Source organism: Trematomus bernacchii, unplaced genomic scaffold (genome assembly GCF_902827165.1).
Source record: "Trematomus bernacchii unplaced genomic scaffold, fTreBer1.1, whole genome shotgun sequence".
Lineage (NCBI taxonomy): Eukaryota > Metazoa > Chordata > Actinopteri > Perciformes > Nototheniidae > Trematomus > Trematomus bernacchii.
In genome coordinates, this window is record NW_022987782.1 from 2939594 (window position 1) to 2956192 (window position 16599).

At 40.4% G+C, this 16599-nt stretch overlaps 1 protein-coding gene across 1 annotated transcript in view; it reads right to left on the reverse strand.

Annotated features, from left to right (window-relative positions):
• The window catches only part of LOC117497404 (vacuolar protein sorting-associated protein 13B-like), a 392696-nt gene that overhangs the window by 138614 nt on the left and 237483 nt on the right, over window positions 1–16599 (reverse strand). The window contains 1 exon segment of the mRNA XM_034149383.1: window positions 3962–4165. Within this exon segment, the coding sequence (XP_034005274.1) occupies window positions 3962–4165 (204 nt within the window).

Below are 16599 nucleotides of genomic sequence, written 5' to 3' on the forward strand. Positions count from 1 at the left end.
TGGGAAACCTCCTCTCTACATATAAAGTGATATCCAAGCATGGGAAACAAAAGACAGCATTTACCTGTTTGCATCCAGCTAGCCAAGCCTTTCTTGTGTACCAGCTACTTGTGAAGCCTCGTGTATAAATGTTGTCTTTTTCACGAGATTGCTGCGATATATTCAAATCGGGTTGGTCCGGTGCAAGGTCTTTAAGCAACAATTTATCTGCCAAACTTCTCCTTTCGAAAGGATTGGAGATTAGCTCTTGAACAGAATTAGGCGCGGACCGAGGTCCGGAGACTCCACCTGCACACGAAGCCATCCTCATCAACTACTGCGTCAACCGGATACGAGTCACTGTCCAAACTACTCACAGACTGCACTGGGCGCTGACATTGGCGCCCGGTGACCGTCATCTTTGACGACGCTGATTGGCTGAAATTATATTTTCGCGGCATAGTTTACACGTTACAGATAGCAACAGTCAGCTGCTGGTGGCTGCTGCTGCACTGGTTGAAGGCTCCTCTCTTAGCGCCCAGACGAGAGAAGGTGCATGGGCAAGGCCAGGCAGGAAACATGTGATTTATCAGTAACTTTAGACATCGTAACACAATTTTAAACGAGATTTTATTGTAGATTATACATTTTACTGATACCAATTATATAATATTTACCTTGTTCATTAAAAATAAAAATAAAAACATATATATTTTTTTAAACATATTTTTTTTTTTTTATTTTAATTTTAATTATTATTTATTTTTATTTTTTTCAATATGGGAAGAGGTGGGGCGGCGCCCCTAGCGCCCCTATGGACCGGCCGCCACTGAGTATAATACTGTGTTTCATCCTTTGAGTAAAATAATACATGTTAGATCATCCTTTAATCAGATTCTGAATACATTTCCAGACCAGCAGTTTGTATAGAATGTCTTGAGAAACATGAGTCTACTCAAAAGGCATTTAGCATCTTGGTGAGCCCAACATCTCCCCTCATTGCCCTGTCAGACAATCTGGCCCTGTTTTCATCGACAGAGAGACAAAGTGAGAGAGAAAAATAAAGATTGCGAGGGGATTGAATCTCAGTAGCCCTGTGCTCAAATGAGCATGCAGACTCAGTAATAAAACTCTGATGTAGGTCCAGGTTTAACCATTTAAGCCCTGGGCCTATTTTTCAGGCCTCAGGCTCGAAAATGACATGCCCAGAATGAATGACTATATCTTCACTTCTAACAGTGGTATATGAATAATATTTGTTATCAAAGCAATGATACACCTGTGAGTTGGCTGTAGAAGTGTCAGAATCAATTTAGATGTTGCTGTGTCAGAGTCAATTCAGATGGAACATAGTAAAAAAATATAAATTCTAATCTCCTAAAATGATTTATTATTTATAGTGAAAACCACCCTTGAATGATGGGATAGGAGCCCAACACCTTTAGGGATCCAAACCACAATATATCATAAGTACCCTGTGTCAAGATAGATGCTAATTTAGTGAAACTTTAATTTTTAAAGAATATTTTGTCACAGGTGGGTCCAGGCGGACTCACCTTTGGGTACATTTGGTTACCATCAGTGCCATTTGACTTTTCTCAGGTACCACACTGTAAAACTCGTTTTATTTCATTGAATATCACTATAGGTATTCATTCCATCCAAATACAACTGCCCTTTTTGGCCACATGCGTAATGGCTCGCGAGCTGCCAGTCAGACCTATGCATTACGCGGGGCCGTAATTCTGGAACCCATTGGTCCAATTGGGTGATTGACACCTCTTTGTAACATTTTGAGCCAATAGAATCGAGGGGCAGTTCATAATTCCACGTTTATTGCCGATAAAGGAATGATGGATTATCAGTAATCATTTCAAAGTGACACAGAGACATTGGATTAACCTTCAGCAGCGTTTTTATGCCCTTGAACACAACGCTTGATCACAAAACAGCAAAGGTAAGACATATTTATTGTTATGGCTCTGAAACCGGAAGTTGTTTTCTTGCTCTTTCCTGGCTGCTAGTTCAGCGAGTTTTGTGTTCCGTTTAGGTAAAAATGGTTCATATCGTCAGTTAGCTGAGTTTCTTCCCGTTAAGTGGGTATGCATCATTAATAGGTTGTTAAATGTTAAGAAGCCCTGAGACGCTGTTTCTTGCAAGATGTTGCGTCTGGGCGGGGGCAACCGGGCTTAACAGGTTTTAAAGGGCTATAACACAACAGACCCCGGAAAAGGAAGATCAAGAAAAACTACTACTTTGGGATAGATGGTCAAAACTACTGGGGAGAGGGAGAGTACAAATAAATCAGGGTGGTCTACTAGGTAGCATCTGACAGATCCACACGATTGTCATAGTGTTATGGACTGGAATTATTAAAGTATTCAAGTTATTCAAGTCTAAACATAAAATAGTTAATCGGAAATTGGAGAGATATTACGTTTGCCTTCATTTTATATTTAGGTTTAAATCAGGTATAGTCAGAACCTAAGCATTAATTGGCATTTACCTAACTCGGTCTCAAAAAAGACGATTTTGTTAAACCTGAAAGAGGTGACATTGTTTTGCCTTAGTTAGATAGTGTTCACAGGAAGCTGGAAGGAAATGAGGGAGGAGAGAGAGACGGCTTGCAACAGGTGCTCTCACCTGGCTGAACTCTGTATTATAATGTGTATTGTTTGTACCTCATCTATAGTGTATTCATTTCTATACTGCTGGTTATGATGTTTAACCTTCTTGTAGTTTTCAAAGTGTATATACTTTTGTTTATATCTGCCAGATGTATATATTTACATTATACTAGACATCACTCTGCACTTAACTACTTGTTCTGCACTCCTGGTAAGATGCTAACTGCATTTCATTGTCTTACACTCTGTGCAATGATCTGATCTTAAGTGGAACGGCCGGTCTGAGATTTCAGGTTCCCCAGCAGCCTGCAGTTTGTTTGAAATGATCCACTATTATTATGTGTTAAACTTACAGTTAATAAAACATCAGGTATTGGATTGTTTGTGTGCATGTGCATTGGAGAGTGCATGTGCTTGAGTGTGTCTACACGGACAAAGTTGAATTAAAGGTATTATGTCAACAAATGTCACATATCTGTATTAGGTTAGTTGAAAGCTAACATTTTAAGTTTAAGTAGGTTCAACTTAATTGTATTGTTTTTAACTAACCTAATACAGTTATGTGAAATGTTGATAATACATTTAAATAAAGTCAACGTTCTGGTTTTTCAGTGTACGCTCTGATGACCTGAGGTCTCCATCAGGCCTCTGTTGGCTCTGCACTGCGTTCTTCCATAAGGTTATTTTTAGTTGATAGGGAACAAATCTGGAGTCTTTGCCTGTGATTTTTGGGCCTGTTCCCTCTGAAAACATGAGTGGAAAAAAAGGATGTGGGCCAAACAGGCTGTTACACTTGTGCTTGTTTTAGCTCCCGAGTCTATAAAAAATGACAGGGTTTGTAATTATGACTGTGCATGGAGAGACTCCATGATAGGGCGCTAACTCAATAACTACATGCTGCTCCTACATCAAGACTGATGAGATACATTCAGAACACACACACAGCACCTGATAGGGGAGTAACAATTAGATTTCTAGCAGAAATGTGAATTATACTTGCTGTGATCATTTTGAGAGTTTCATCCAAATAGACTGAGAATCTCAATGGCCATCTTTCTGCATACCATGCTTTTTTTGATCATTCAATCATCCTGGAAGCATGCTAGTAAAACAAAAGTTATTTAAGAATCTTAGGTAAAGCCGGGTGAATTGATTTTGTGGTGCAATGGTCACATTAGTTCACAGGTGTATTGTGCTGGGCAGTGGATGCAACGAGATTTGTATTTATTTTTGAAATGCATCAAATATTATTTTTTATATTAAGAAGAAACCAAATGTTCAATTTGTACATACTTGAATGAATTATTCAAACACCTTCCCCTTAAGTGTTCACATAACATATGGAGAGTCCTGACCTGCTGGCCATGTTCCACTCCAGCGCCGGGTTCTGGGAGCTCCTCTCACTCTCTACGGACACGCCTCCTTTGGTCCCCTCCTTCTCCGGCTTCAGTTGCTCCCAGTGAGCCGTTCCAATGTTGATGGACTGGAGGTCCATCTGATACTGCCGGTCCTCCACCTCTGAACCCGGGTCACGCAGTATGCCGAGGTGCAGTGCATGTCTACAGGGAAGACAAGGAAAACTCACTAACAGGCGGACAACATAATGCAGGGATTTTATTTATTGTTGTGAGGGTCATATTGTCTCCGGCAGTATTTTATATGGGCAATTACAATGGAGATGACTCCAGGAGAGGACCAGGTAGTCTGTTTACTGAACCAGTAAGAGGTTCTGGCAGCAGACCCGAATCTCTGCTGACTTCCTTCCTCCCTCTGGCTCTCTACAGGGTTTAGTAGAACAAGCTCTTCTCAGGATGATTTATGACTAAATCAAAGTTTCTGGTACAGCCAGGCCTCACTTAATAACCCCACGGGCCTCAGGTGAAATCATTTGCCTCTTAAAAGATTCAGATTTATGCCAGCTTATCATTGGCAGTAAACAGTTCTTACACCTTTGGCTGGACGGCACAGTAGTCTGGAGTCTCTTACTACCTCATTCTTTCTATTTCTGTCTCCACACAACTTGTACAGTATACACAAACAGTGTGAGGCTGGAGGAGATGTAGAGATATGTCAGCAGTGGGCAGCGCTCTCTCTGTACATGGACTGCAACAGTCAGGAGAGTAAATACGGTCGCCAAGAAACAGTGATGTCATCTTGCCTTTGAGAGATCCTGATACATTCACGAAGCAGAAGGAATAATCAAAATGTAACATCTGCATATGACATCAGGGCTTTCGATTCGTTATGATATGTTTATTTGTGCTGGTGAATTCAAATGAGAGCTTAAATGGTATAAATAAGGGCTTAAAATGGCTACAGATGTAGCGGCAGCATGAGTAGTTTTATTTGTTTCGGCAACGTCAACGGCAATTTTCATATAGCGTTTCCCCCCTTAGCCACACTGGAGAGGCCTCTACCAGAGCGTGATGTTATGACAATGAGCACCAAGTAGAAAAACAATGGCAATGGAAGATCAGAGGTGTATAACTGGATTGAGCTGGATTTGTTGACATACAAACAAGTGAAACAGATCCTTAATCAACATTTGGAACCGCATTTATCAACAGAGTATAATAAAAATCAAACCAAGAACCCCGTAAGATTTGGGTGGGATGTGTCAGTCTACATTCATTAGGGCTTTTGTAACTGTACCTCCATCACCCTCCCCAACCCCAAACTGTATTTTTCACATTAAACAAACCGCAGTTACCTCACATGCTTTCCAAATTATCTCTTTACTTCAGCTTATTTAGGAGACTCTCTTACTCATAATCAACATAACATGGGAGTCGGCAGCCAAGCCTCTGCATTGCTAAGCTGAGGGGTCATCTACAATGACATACATATATATGATAAACATTTGTCTTGTTCATGCAGCCAGTGGAAACCGTGGTGATTTAATATCAAAAGACATATTTCAGCCAATCGCAGGAAACGGGAGAGCTTCATTTCTGACAAATGAGGAGGGGAGGAATTTTGGAAGTTCTCCTTGGGGTGCAATAATAATTGAAGCCAGATTTTCTTGTTGTACATGTGGGGGGAAAACACTGGTGGTTTGACATATTTGATTGGTCATGTGAAGACCACACTGCTTGGCCAAAAGAAATAAGAGAATGCCTTGGGAAAGCACGGCACTTACTCTGCCCACCATATACACGGACACACTGAAAACATACAGAGCAAGCAGGTGGAACACACCCTGCTCCGTCTCACAGTATCAGACATCTGCCTGCCACTGCCATGTGTAAAACATAGACCAAAATGAAAATAACAAGCCATAAATGACATACTTCTGCAGATGAGGAAGGCAAGGAGGGAGGGAAGGGAGAGGGGGGGAGAAAGAGAGAGAGCGGGAGAGTCTTAGTTTGCCCTTGTTCCTGAGCCAAGCATATCTTAATTGCAGGAAAAGACCACAAAAACATTATTTTTTTACGACAAAATTCTGCTATTTATAAAAACGGATCAAAAGCTCTGCAGAAAGAACGCTCAGTTTCACGGCATTCATGGCTATTATTTTAAAAACATTTCTCCTTCTTCTGACACAATTTAAACCCAATTTGAGTCCGAAAAGCCACTGGGCCGATTTCACATCAGAGCTGAAATATGAGGGCTGCCTTCCAACATTATTATGGCTCGAAGTCAAAACCTCCATCCAATTCAAACCCTGCAGTGGGAAACATCAGACACAATTGTGGAGGCATGGCAGTGTTATGGAACAAGAATGCAGAACTTGGAAAGAGAGACTCACTGGTACTTCATCACAGAGAAAATAAAAATGATGTTCTAAATTTCTTTGAACAGGAGATATGCAGACACATTTACAAATGGGTAATTAATTGCAAGTTATGTTCCTCTGTTTAGCATTCTTTGGTTCTATGCACTTGCTAGGCAGAGCATCAATCATGATTTGTGTTATTAAGTAGACGTGTGGGAGGACTGATTGCTTAACATGTAGCAGATTTTGGAACGTGTGCTGAAGTGGTAATGGGATTCAAAGAGGAACCTTCTGGGCACATGCATAATGCCAGTTAATACACACATTAGCTAATGCACATGTATATACTGATAAACAGCAAATGAGCTCATGCACACACTGGTGCTGCTGCATGCCATAGAGGCAAGATGTTACCAGAGAAGAATATACTTTTTTGTTGCACACAACTTTCAAATAGCATCCATACCTGGAATATAGAACTTGCATGATAGTTGAGAGTGAATTACAAAAACAATGTGTTGTTTGAAATACATTAAAAGACTGTTACAGAAACATATTGAACAGATCCAATGGGTAAATAAGTAAAAGGTCACGTTGAAAAAGGGCAAAAGTTAAATCTCTGGAGGTCCTGATCACAAAGCGAAGGGTTTCAAGGCTAACTGTGGTTCAAGGTTGTAAAACAAACCACAGAGGGATCTGGCAGGGGGCAGGGCCCGATGGTAGGCGTGTGGGAGCAGTGGGCTCGATTCATGCCGAGAGGATTCTGTGAGCCAGGCTGTATCATGGCACTTGGCTTTACATGGCCTTCCCCTCTAAAGCTCCATCCATCCCCCCGTCCCCTCCCCAGGCCAGCGGGGCAGGAAGCAGCAGGGTAATACCAACCGCCGCTGGCTTCTGGATCTCGTCACTCTGAAACCCGCAACCTGAACCCACAACCTCAGACCTGTTTTTCACTCCATTTCCCCAACAATCACATGCAATACATGTCTGCTTACACGTTCAACAGAGGCAGGGGTGTGTGTGTGTGTGTGTGTGTGTGTGTGTGTGTGTGTGTGTGTGTGTGTGTGTGTGTGTGTGTGTGTGTGTGTGTGTGTATGTTTAACAGAGATGGGGCCCTCTGCTTCTGCTCTCATGGTAGAGCCTAGTTACCCTGTAGAAATTGTATTGAGGTCTCAGGCTTAATATGGCCAAGTCATGCTAAATGACGTTTGTACGCATGACACTGTGTGTGCTATATTCATGAGTGCTCTTTGTTTTGAGCAATTTCAACTACTGTATATTTGAACTAAAGGAGCACATACGTGAACGGTGTGTGTGTCTGCCCAAGGACAACTTAAGGAGGAGTCATACACAATAAGTCAAGTCACCAATTCACGAGTCCAAGTCACTCTCGAGTCCCCACTTTTCGAGTCCAAGTCCGAGTCACCCAAGGAGTGCCGAGTCGAGTCCGAGTCACAATGTATTCATCTTAGTGGATATATTTGTTGAAATGTAGCTGTAGCTCCTCTACATTGCTTTTATCCTGTCATTTTATACTAATTTGTCTATTGAACTGCTGTGAAGCCAGTTTGGCTACAATTCTTGTATAAAAGGTGCTATACAAATATAAAGCTTATTACTAATATTAATATTATTATTATTATTATTATTATTATTATTATTATTATTATTATTATTATTATTATTGTAAATGACCTTTTAATATGTCTAACTATATTTAAAATGAGTTACCTTTTAGAGAAGTGATTGTATTTGTATGCCAATATTTTTTTCTATGGTAAAGTTTTCGTTTTGCACTTTTATTTTGATAGTAATAAGATCGGGACTCTTATTTTGAAGGAACTTTTACCGGAAGTTAATGGACAACGGAGCAGTGTAAACACTTGACATACATGTATAATGACGGATAGCTGACGAATAAATTAACATATACTAAATAGTTACATTGGGTTGTTAGCACCTGGCTGATAAGGGCACAAGCTCTTACGTTGGTAATGATTATATACAAGCAAGGGTGATCAATAAACAGATACCATCAGTTGGAGAGTCTGACCATCATTCAGCCGGGGAGGCTACAATTATTATAGTGAATGTTTAAATGATATCAATAAAGATTAAGCCCCAGAAAGCACATGGCTACTTAGCACATGGCTACTTAACATGCAAAATGACGACATTCTGCATGTTAAGTAGCCATGGGCTTTCGTGTTATCGGCTGAATCTTTATTCATTGATTTGATCACATTACTCTGATGATAGTATTCAAGACAGACCACCTAAATGTCTGAACTCGATGTTTAGAGTAATGTGTTACGGAGCCTTCTCTTCAATCTTTTTTCCACATAGAGCATTTTGCGCTGCTCTTTTCCAATGTGGAAGCAGAATGTGTGAAAGCATACAGCACGATGCGGGGTGTGTCTCTAGACATCTCTAGATTGGAATAGCGGGGGCGCGCCCAGTACGTGAACTCGCCTCGCAGGTGCACACGCCAGGACAGAGTACATCTGACTCGAGACAAAACTTGCTAGAATCCGAGTCCAAGTCGGAGCGTCAATGCACAAGTCGAGTCCGGGTCATCGTGGGCGAAGAATTCATGAGTCCGAGGCAGAGTCATCGTGCGCGAGACTTCCCGAAAATCGGCACTCAAGTCCGAGTCCAGGACTCAAGTACTCCATCTCTGCAATAATGTAATAAAAGTAAATGTAACCACTACTACAGTGCAACAAAGTTTTTTCCCATTTCCCAATTCTAAATTAAAATGTTCAATTGTGGTTGTGAATACTCTTTCTCTGTGGTACCAAATGTTATTAAACAAACACCATTAGCCCCTAGCAGCTCCTCCACAGTATCTGTGAGGAGCAAAGTGGCTTCTTAATTTGTTTTCTATGACTCCCAGAGGCTTAAAGCAGAGTCCCACTGTGCATGTGGGAATTCACAAGCATTATGATTCATTAGACCTGCAATTACTTAGGTAAGTTAAGCACCCCTGTCGACGTTGGTCGCTCTGAATTGCCAGAACTTCTGAGCTGTGGATTTATGACCCCGGTCAAGTCCAATTGCTGTTAATTTGCATTTACCAATTATAGTAATTAAGGCTTGAATTAGAATGCTGAGCAGCACTCGGAGTGAGAGGGGAAAATGATCTCATGGAACATGGCGCGTCAGCAGAATGTAAGCACAAGCCAGTGAGGGATTTTATTACCTTTGGCTGCTACTAATGATTTTTGATGACTGATGATGCTTTTTCAACAGGAGTCAAACAGTGACAAAAACAACAAGGACAACAAAGCTGCTAAAGTGCTCAAAATATTTCACACTTGGCAAAAACAAGTTGCTTGTTTTTAGGCCGAGAATAACAATTACAATCTATATTTGATTGCATTTCTCACTGACACAACACCCAATAAACATAAATTGCTGCTTTCCTGGATTATCTATAGGCTTTGATGTAGTGACATATTCCCACGAAACAAAATGGATGATCTATTCTTTTAAGTCCAACAGCATTACTCATCTCCTCTTCTGCTCCCAACAGAAGCCTGTTATTCATCAGGCTGATTGCACTTTAAAGACACTCATACTCAACCAATTATATCATATTTACACAAGCTCCTAAGGAGGAAACTATTACTTCCATACACACAATATAATCGTGGCTGTGCTGGAGCCCGTACCACCCTCAAGACAACGGTATGAGAGAGTAAGGTGTGGAGAAAGAACATAAAAGGTGAGTGGATGATGGAGGGGCCCAGCGAGCTCAGACTATCTGTCATAACAGCAGGACGAAGAGGATGGACGCTGGACAACACTTCAGATAGCAGAGGGTTGCTGAGTTTTATCAATATTGACAAAACCAGAGAACAATGACATTAACATATCCTAATACAGGCATCATTTCACATGTCAGAGAAGTAGCTTTTTTATTAACACAGTCTGTGTTAAATGTTTTGCTCTGAAGACACTTTGCAACATGGGCTTGCCATGATAGCATGTTAAAGATGTCAGTCTGTAATTCATAGGCTCATTTAAAATGTTCCTCTTGCATTAACCAGTTGACCTTCCCAGAACAAATGACCATAACTTCACTTCTAAAAGGGGTACATTAATAATCTTTTTTCTCAAAGCAATGACAAACCTGTGAGTTGAATGTAGAAAAGTCAGAATCAATATAGATTTTATTTTATTTTAAAGTAAATTCAGATTGAACATAGTAAAAAAATCCGGAATCCAAACTATAACATATAATAAGTACCCTGTATCAAGATTGATGCAAAACAAGTGATATTTGACCTTTTTAGAGAGGTTTAGCAACAAAAAAACACCTTTGGAGTCATTTAGGTGTATTTGGGTGTATTTTCCGTTTCTCTGGAACCCATTGGTCAATTTTGGTGATTGACATATCTTTTGAACCGTTAGAGCCAATAGAATCAAAGGGGAAGTTCCACATACACACACACACGTTACCATTGAGGAGTGAGTGTGACGCGCACGCAGTCGAAAGCTATGTTACGTTCTGAAAACTGAAAACTGAAACCTCGGCTCAAACTAGTAAATATGAAGATGGATTATCAGTAATCATTTCAAAGTGACACAGACACATTGGATTAACCATTGAATTAACCTTCAGCAGCGTTTTTATCGTTTTGATGAACACAACTTTTGATCAGAACAACAGCTAAGGTAAGAATATCTCTGTTTCCTCCGTGAAACTACGTGTTGTGATGTCTGTTTTCACTTCCCCTGTCGCGAGCTCTGATCGCTCAGTGATAATGTGGTGATAATCACTTATATATCTGGAATCTGTGGAATCTCAGCTTGCTAATCGATATCTTGTTTGTGCAGATCCGATAAGTAATAAGGGTATTTTACCTTGAGTTCTGTGCTAACTGCGTTATAATCTTTCCGCTCAGGGCTAATTCAGAGCCTTTGTTATTACCCTTATGTTTCGTTTTGCTGAAAATGGTTAATATTGTCTGATAGCTGAGTTTCTTCCCGTTAAGTGGGTATGACACATTCATAGTTTATTAAATGTTAAGAAGCCCTCAAACGCTGTTTCTTGCAAGATGTTGCGTCATGCCCTGGGGCTTAACTGGTTAAAACCCCATGTTGCAAAGAGGCCATTGGTGAACACTGAGTATATATTTCATTTGGCTTCGGCTGATGTGTATTTCGTGGAATTCACACATGCTGGTGCCTATATAAATTAAGCTGCTAATCTTTCATCGCAGTCCATGATTCATTGTATAGTAAAAACATACAGTTTGCTATAATCACATAGTGGACACCTCCTCATTTATTAATATATTAAAACAAGAAAGTATTTTTAAAGGGGACCTATTATGCAAAATCCACTTTTTCCTGACTTTTATACATCAACATGTGTAAAGAGATTCTGAAAGTTTCAGGAAAAAAGATTCGCTCACTTTTGTCCTGATGTATTTATGTAAAAACCTGTCTGAAAATTAGCTAATCAGATTTTGGCCACTTTATGATGTGATAACGATGTTTTGGCTTGTGTAACCATTAGCCAATAACCAACCAAGGTAACCCCCCCCCACCTTATCACCTGAATCTCCTCCTAGAGCACCATTGTGTTATTTTTAACCAAATCTCTCTCAGAGGGGCGTGGGGAGGGGCTCCTTATTTCCATCTAAAGTAACAGACACAGAATCAGCACTTTTGAAACAGGGCTGAAACAGAGGGGATTATGGGATGCTACAATGAATGATCTGGTTGGTATTTCGAGCCAAACACTTCAGAGACAGGTTTTGTATATATCTGAGACCTATAATATATTGATGAAAAAGAGTATAATAGGTCCCCTTTGAAGCTGTATAATATTATATATCCATCCACATTTCAATCAGTTAAGCCCCATGCCCCCGGTATGAACCAATTTTTAGCAAAACGAAACATAAGGGTAATAACAAAGGCTCTGAATTAGCCCTGAGCGAAAAAATGCAAACGCAGTTAGCACAGAACTCAAGGTAAAATACCCTTATTACTTATCGGATCTGCACAAACAAATATATCGATTAGCAAACTGAGATTCCACAGATTCCAGACATATAAGTATCATAACTGAGCGATCAGAACTCGCGACAGGGGAAGTGAAAACAGACATCACAACACGTAGTTTCACGGAGGAAACAGAGATATTCTTACCTTAGCTGTTGTTCTGATCAAAAGTTGTGTTCATCAAAACGATAAAAACGCTGCTGAAGGTTAATTCAATGGTTAATCCAATGTGTCTGTGTCACTTTGAAATGATTACTGATAATCCATCTTCATATTTACTAGTTTGAGCCGAGGTTTCAGTTTTCAGTTTTCAGAACGTAACATAGCTTTCGACTGCGTGCGCGTCACACTCACTCCTCAATGGTAACGTGTGTGTGTGTATGTGGAACTTCCCCTTTGATTCTATTGGCTCTAACGGTTCAAAAGATATGTCAATCACCAAAATTGACCAATGGGTTCCAGAGAAACGGCAAATACACCCAAATTACACCCAAATGACCCCAACAGTGGGTTTTTTTTTTGTTGCTAAACCTCTCTAAAAAGGTCAAATGTCACTTGTTTTGCATCAATCTTGATACAGGGTACTTATTATATGTTATAGTTTGGATTCCTAAAGCTTTTAGTCTACTATCCCATCATTCAAGGGTGATTTTCACTATAAGTAATGTTTTTTTTTTGGACGGACACTATCATTTAAATTTCTTTACTATGTTCAATCTGAATTTACTTTAAAATAAAACAATTCTATATTGATTCTGACTTTTCTACATCCAACTCACAAGTTTGTCATTGCTTTGAGAAAAAAGATGATTAATTTACCCCTTTTAGAAGGGAAGTTATGGTCATTTGTTCTGGGAATGTCATTTTCGAGTCTGAGGCCTGAAAAACAGGCTCGGGGCTTAACTGGTTAAGTACTCTGCAGTGTGTCCATGCTAATAGCATTGCAACTGTCGTTGAGTTTCATAATGCCTGGTCATAATGTAGACGACATCTTTGAAACACAGATGTCCTCATCCCCCTGCTATTGTTCTGCTTCACAAACACAAGCACGCATGCGCAGGAACCTAGCATCCTAATTTGCGAGCAAGTGAAAAAGGTTGATATATTTTGTTTTGCGAACATGTGCACTGGGGTATTCTAGACAGGGACACCAATGATATGTTTAATAGCTGCTGCTGATAATTACCCAGAGTCATCTGTGTGTCACGGCAGGACAAAGCTGCTATTTTTCCCATAACAGTGAGTGGGCCAGTGCTTGTGAAATCCCTTCCTCTGTTAGCAGCAACAGATTTGGTATGCTTCCTCCCTGCTCTGCAAACAGACATAACGCTGCCTTTGTGAAGCACGTCAGGCAGAGATTCAGCAGTCCCTGATGCAGAGGTGTGAAGGGAATGCCTCACTGATTTCCTCAGACCTCAGATTGAAAACAGATTTGTGTCCACACCAAGCAATTTCCCAATGACGTAATCACCCTGCCATTTTAATTTGAGAGGCATTATCTTTAATTAATCGCTAAACACATGCATGGAATAGATTATTCATAACCGGCTGCAGAAGGGAATATAGCAAGGGGAAGCCAAGGATCTGGATGGCCATCATATGCAGTCATTTTCATTAAGCTGAAGTAAAACATGCACATACCTCTTTGCTACTTTTTCACTAATCAAAGGAAAATAATCCTTTAGGTCAGGGGTGGGGAACCTTTTTCCTCTCAAGGGCCATTTCAATTTTTTTAACATCCTCCGAGGGCCGTACAAATGATTGACCTCTGCTGAAAAATACTAAAATCACAGCCCATTCATTTCACCTTTCTTTCATGCTGTGCAAAGAAAAAGCAACCTCTTAATCCAGATATCTTACCATGACTCGCGCATGCATGCACGTGCACGGTGTGGCATGACCACCACAACAGAAAGATATGGACACAAGATGTGTGCAAATGTATTTAGTTTCCTATCCATGTGGACATGATTTAAGTGTGGGGGGGACCTAACCTCCTCTAGGGGGGTCCGGGGGCATGCTAAATGTTGAAGTTAAAAGCATCAATCTGGTGCACTTTGAGAGCAACATTAGGAGATCTATGGATACATCTCTCAACATCCATATGAAACAGAACTGTAAGCAGATTTCTTTTTCTTTATGGATATTTTACAAATCACTCCCCTTTCAAACTGTATTCTTGTTTATTAATAACAACTTTTTTTTACTGTCATATAGTATTTTATACCTGTTTACTTTATTCTCTTATTTTTTTATAACTATAATGATCATATAAAGATGTGCCTTTACCTCACTGGTTGGAGAAAAAGCTTCTTATATTCGTTAGCATAGTTAGCTAACCAGATGCTAATAACAACAAAGGTATGATCAGTATGACAGATGAACAGATCGCCACTGGGCTTTCAACTGAAGACACAGCCACGCAAAAACTGCAGCATGTGTACGGCTCCTTATGGGTACTGACATTTCTGAAGTGGCGGAGTGGCGTTCTGATGCTCTCCGTCAGAACTACAGCCCTGTCAGACCAGACATATACCACGTGATGACACGTTAGGCTCGTGTTGTGTTCAAGGACCCTGACCTTGGCCAGGAAAAATAGGCACTCGCTTGTTTAATTTGTTTGCGGTCTAGATTTCTTTTTTTCTTTCTTGCGTGTGTTTATAAATTACCTCGAGGGCCGTACCAAATGGTCTCGCGGGCCGTATACGGCCTGGGGGCCGGAGGTTCCCCACCCCTGCTTTAGGTGGAGGAAGATTCAGTATGTCCCTGGTCTCTAGCAGGGCTATCAGTGTGTTCACTGGTCTGTTTGACAAAGCCTGACGGAAATCAAACCTATTTTGAAGCATAAGGGAGTCAGAATTACCCAGGACCAAAACCATTATTCCAGCTGATGCAGTTTCAAGTAGATTGATGATACGGTGAGAGAAATACTTGTACAGCTGCACTTCACATGTCGTTTCAGACATGTTGTCCAGATTGTCAGAGAACACATGGAGCAATGCTGCACACTCCACTCATCATTCCCAAACGTTTCACTTACAACTGCTGAGTAGAAATACTCATAAATTGTATTTAAGGCCATAACTGCATACTATATGGATAAACAGGCATAGAAGCACATGTTAATATAAATACATCTAGGGCGAAAATGGAAACGCATTAATGCTCACACGCACAGGCATTATACATTCACTCCACAATATGAGTCTCAAACCAAGATGGTTACAGTCTTCAGAGCATTCCTTCTGATTTACTCCGCCACATAAATTGTTCACTTGGTGCTCCGGCAAGGAGGGTGTTTTATAGAGCTGTAAAATTAGGCCCGCTTTATGGATCCAACAGCATAACATAACCCACTACTGTTTTTTCCACTTTATATTGATGAAGCGGTTCAGTGTTGCCAAGCTGGTTCACATTAGTGTACACAAAGGCACTTTGTGTGTATTTTTGAAGATGCTAATTTTTATCTGTGAAAACGAGAGTATTTGGCAGAGCACTTTGAAGTTGATTACACATTGTTTACAGCAATTATTGAATTCTGACAAATGTTTAAAGCAACAAGATTACATATCAAGGCCTTATCCTTCAATGGATAAAGAATGAACATTTTCCTAAACAAAGTCAGGGAGATGATGGCGAAATTTGATTAGCTTTACGTATGCTACATGTTTAGCAGACAGACTGAACAAACATGTAATGGGATAGCTAAAACAGTAGGTCCTTCTCTTGACGTTTGCCTTGACCTTAAACAACATTTAGTTCAAATTCAAATGTTCTTCCAGCAAACAAAGGCAGGATGAAACAAAATAAAACGACTTGCTGCTGGAAGCTCCATCATAATGGAATTAAAAACGTATGTCTAAATCACGAGCTTTAAGGAGGGAAAGGCCTGACTTTAGAAGAGCAGCAGAGAGCCCCTCATGCAGCCTGACTACAGGACTATAACCGCTCTCTCATGAGATAGAGTCCAAATACTTTTGTCAGCGAGGAAAAATAGCATAAAATAATTAGAATAATGTGCGGCACAGATGCTTCCTACATCAGCTCATTCTTCCTCCTCTATAAATGACTGCTGAGCCAGTGTTTATCATTCTGAAGCGGATCTTGCATTCATCCAAACCGCCAAGTGTATTTATACAAAGTGACATTTCTATATGGGAGATTTCCCCTTTTTCCCCTCTAACTGAGGAAATCACATGGGGGGGGGGCGAACTCCTGTGTGTACTTCCATTGGTGGTGCTGAGGATTTGGGAAAGAAAG